We start from the raw sequence: 1,728 nt of genomic DNA on the forward strand, positions 1-1,728 counted from the left end.
CCGCGGTGCGACAGAACTCTGAAAACGTCTGTCAAACTTCAGGTTTTTACATTTTGGCTGCGCCGCTCTATTTACGACTCGTCACTCAAATCCAGCTGTTGGCAGGCCTTCGTGCTGCTCCAGTCGCTCAAATCACGCCGCAGGGCTTCACTTAGCCTCAGAGTGCACCTCTACCATTAATTTAACATTTAAACTGGCCGTCTCTGCCACGCGAATTGTGTTCAGTGAAATCCCATTGTCTGATTTTTAAAGAGCTGATTTTTGAATTACAGTGTAAAAAAAGCATTTGATCACCTACAAATGAGCCAGATTCCTGTCTCTCACAGACCTGTAAGTTCTTTCATAAGAGGATCCTCTGTCTCCACTCTTTACCTGTATTAATGGCACCTGTTTGAACTGGTTATCTCACCTGTCTTTGCTTCCCTCAGAAACCCATGTTCATAGATTTCCTTGATCCAGTTCTGCAGCTCTTCATCGTCTTTGACGTCACTGTCCTCGTAATAGTAGTAGCTGAGAGTGTCCTCCACAAAGCTTTGAGAGTCAGAGAAGCAGTCAGTAAAATGCATTCACACATCAAGCACTGCTGAGGTTGAAAACTTCTCAAACATTTAAAGGCTGCTTTATATGATGAATCATTATTAAAATCATTAATATGACCTGATTTCATTACATAACCACATAGAACAACAGAAAGTGTGGAGATTATTTTGTGTTCAGATCTGATCTGAACATGGACTGAAACCCTACAGGTCTGACACACAGATCATCTCTAACTTCTGTTCTTCAAACTGTGAGAAGTGCAGCTCCTTCATGGATCATCTCCACCACAGCTCATTCTGTAGCATCACTTCTTCCACACAAAGCAGAAACCCTGAACTCTCTCCACGTCGTCTGTCTCAAACATGGACTTTGAAGACGGCAAACAGAAACTTTCTGTGAACCTGTGCATGATGTTCCACAGCTTCAGTCCGTCTTCTTTGTAGTAGAAGTTTTTCACATCTTTCAGTCCTCGGTCCTCGATATCATCAGGTATGCAGAGAGACTTGTAGGTGAGGTTGGAGAGAGATTTCTCCATGATGGTGAGCATACCTGCTCCACCAGAAGCTGTAAACTACAGAAAAGACAAAACAAACATTGATATAAGACTTAAGAGGATGAAACTGTGAGTCTTTCTTCTTTACACACCTCAGTGAACACTCCGTCTTGGGAGATGAGGTCATTTCGAGCCATTACGTTGATCTGCAGAGTGTAGCGTGTGTGACGGATGAGGATCTGAAACAGAACAGACGTTTCTTCAAATGTGCAGCAGTGGTTTCTGTGGAATGAAGTGTTGCTGCTCATGTTTCAGCTTCAGGTACCTTGTGAACAGGGTGCACGCTGGGTAAGTTTCTCTTTAGAGCAACGCCAAAAACCTCAGCCAGCAGGTGAGTGCGCAGCAGGTGATAGTTGAGCTCATGCAGGTTGAAGTCTGCACTTCTCACAAACAGCTTTGCCAACAGCCAGTCATTCTCAGAGTCAGAGGGAAGGAAGACGGGGTTGTCCGGTCCTGGATTCTGCTTCAACTGCAGGAGAAGATCAAACAACAAATCAACCAATGATCTGAATTAAACATTTAATCAACTTCAGCAGTCCTTTTGTGTTGCAATTTTCTTTTTAACATAATGTTCTGTTTATTTTACATTCATTTATTTAACTTTTATGTATACAAATGATGTAAATAAGACCTAC

The 1,728-nt window shown here is 42.7% G+C and overlaps 1 protein-coding gene across 1 annotated transcript; it reads right to left on the reverse strand.

Annotated features, from left to right (window-relative positions):
* Positions 1-320: 320 nt before the first annotated feature.
* LOC112138181 (polyunsaturated fatty acid (12S)/(13S)-lipoxygenase, epidermal-type-like) lies at positions 321-1,565 on the reverse strand. Its single transcript, XM_036213464.1, has 5 exons — positions 1,359-1,565; positions 1,186-1,272; positions 942-1,111; positions 410-531; positions 321-328 (listed from the first exon to the last, which is right to left on the reverse strand). Exons 2-5 carry the CDS (start codon positions 1,228-1,230, stop codon positions 321-323), a joined length of 345 nt encoding a protein of 114 aa, XP_036069357.1. The 5' UTR covers positions 1,231-1,272; positions 1,359-1,565.
* Positions 1,566-1,728: the final 163 nt, after the last annotated feature.

The sequence above is a fragment of the Oryzias melastigma genome, linkage group LG9, assembly GCF_002922805.2.
Source record: "Oryzias melastigma strain HK-1 linkage group LG9, ASM292280v2, whole genome shotgun sequence".
Classification (NCBI taxonomy): Eukaryota; Metazoa; Chordata; class Actinopteri; order Beloniformes; family Adrianichthyidae; genus Oryzias; species Oryzias melastigma.

Bases quoted from the DNA above. Each gene is read 5' to 3' on its own strand.
- LOC112138181 (XM_036213464.1), bottom strand. From the start codon at position 1,230: ATGGCTCGAAATGACCTCATCTCCCAAGACGGAGTGTTCACTGAG. The intron at 1,112-1,185 runs GTGTGTAAAGAA...TCTTTTCTGTAG, and splicing joins AAGACGGAGTGTTCACTGAG to TTTACAGCTTCTGGTGGAGC. The intron at 532-941 runs GTTCACAGAAAG...TGACTCTCAAAG, and splicing joins CTGTGGAACATCATGCACAG to CTTTGTGGAGGACACTCTCA.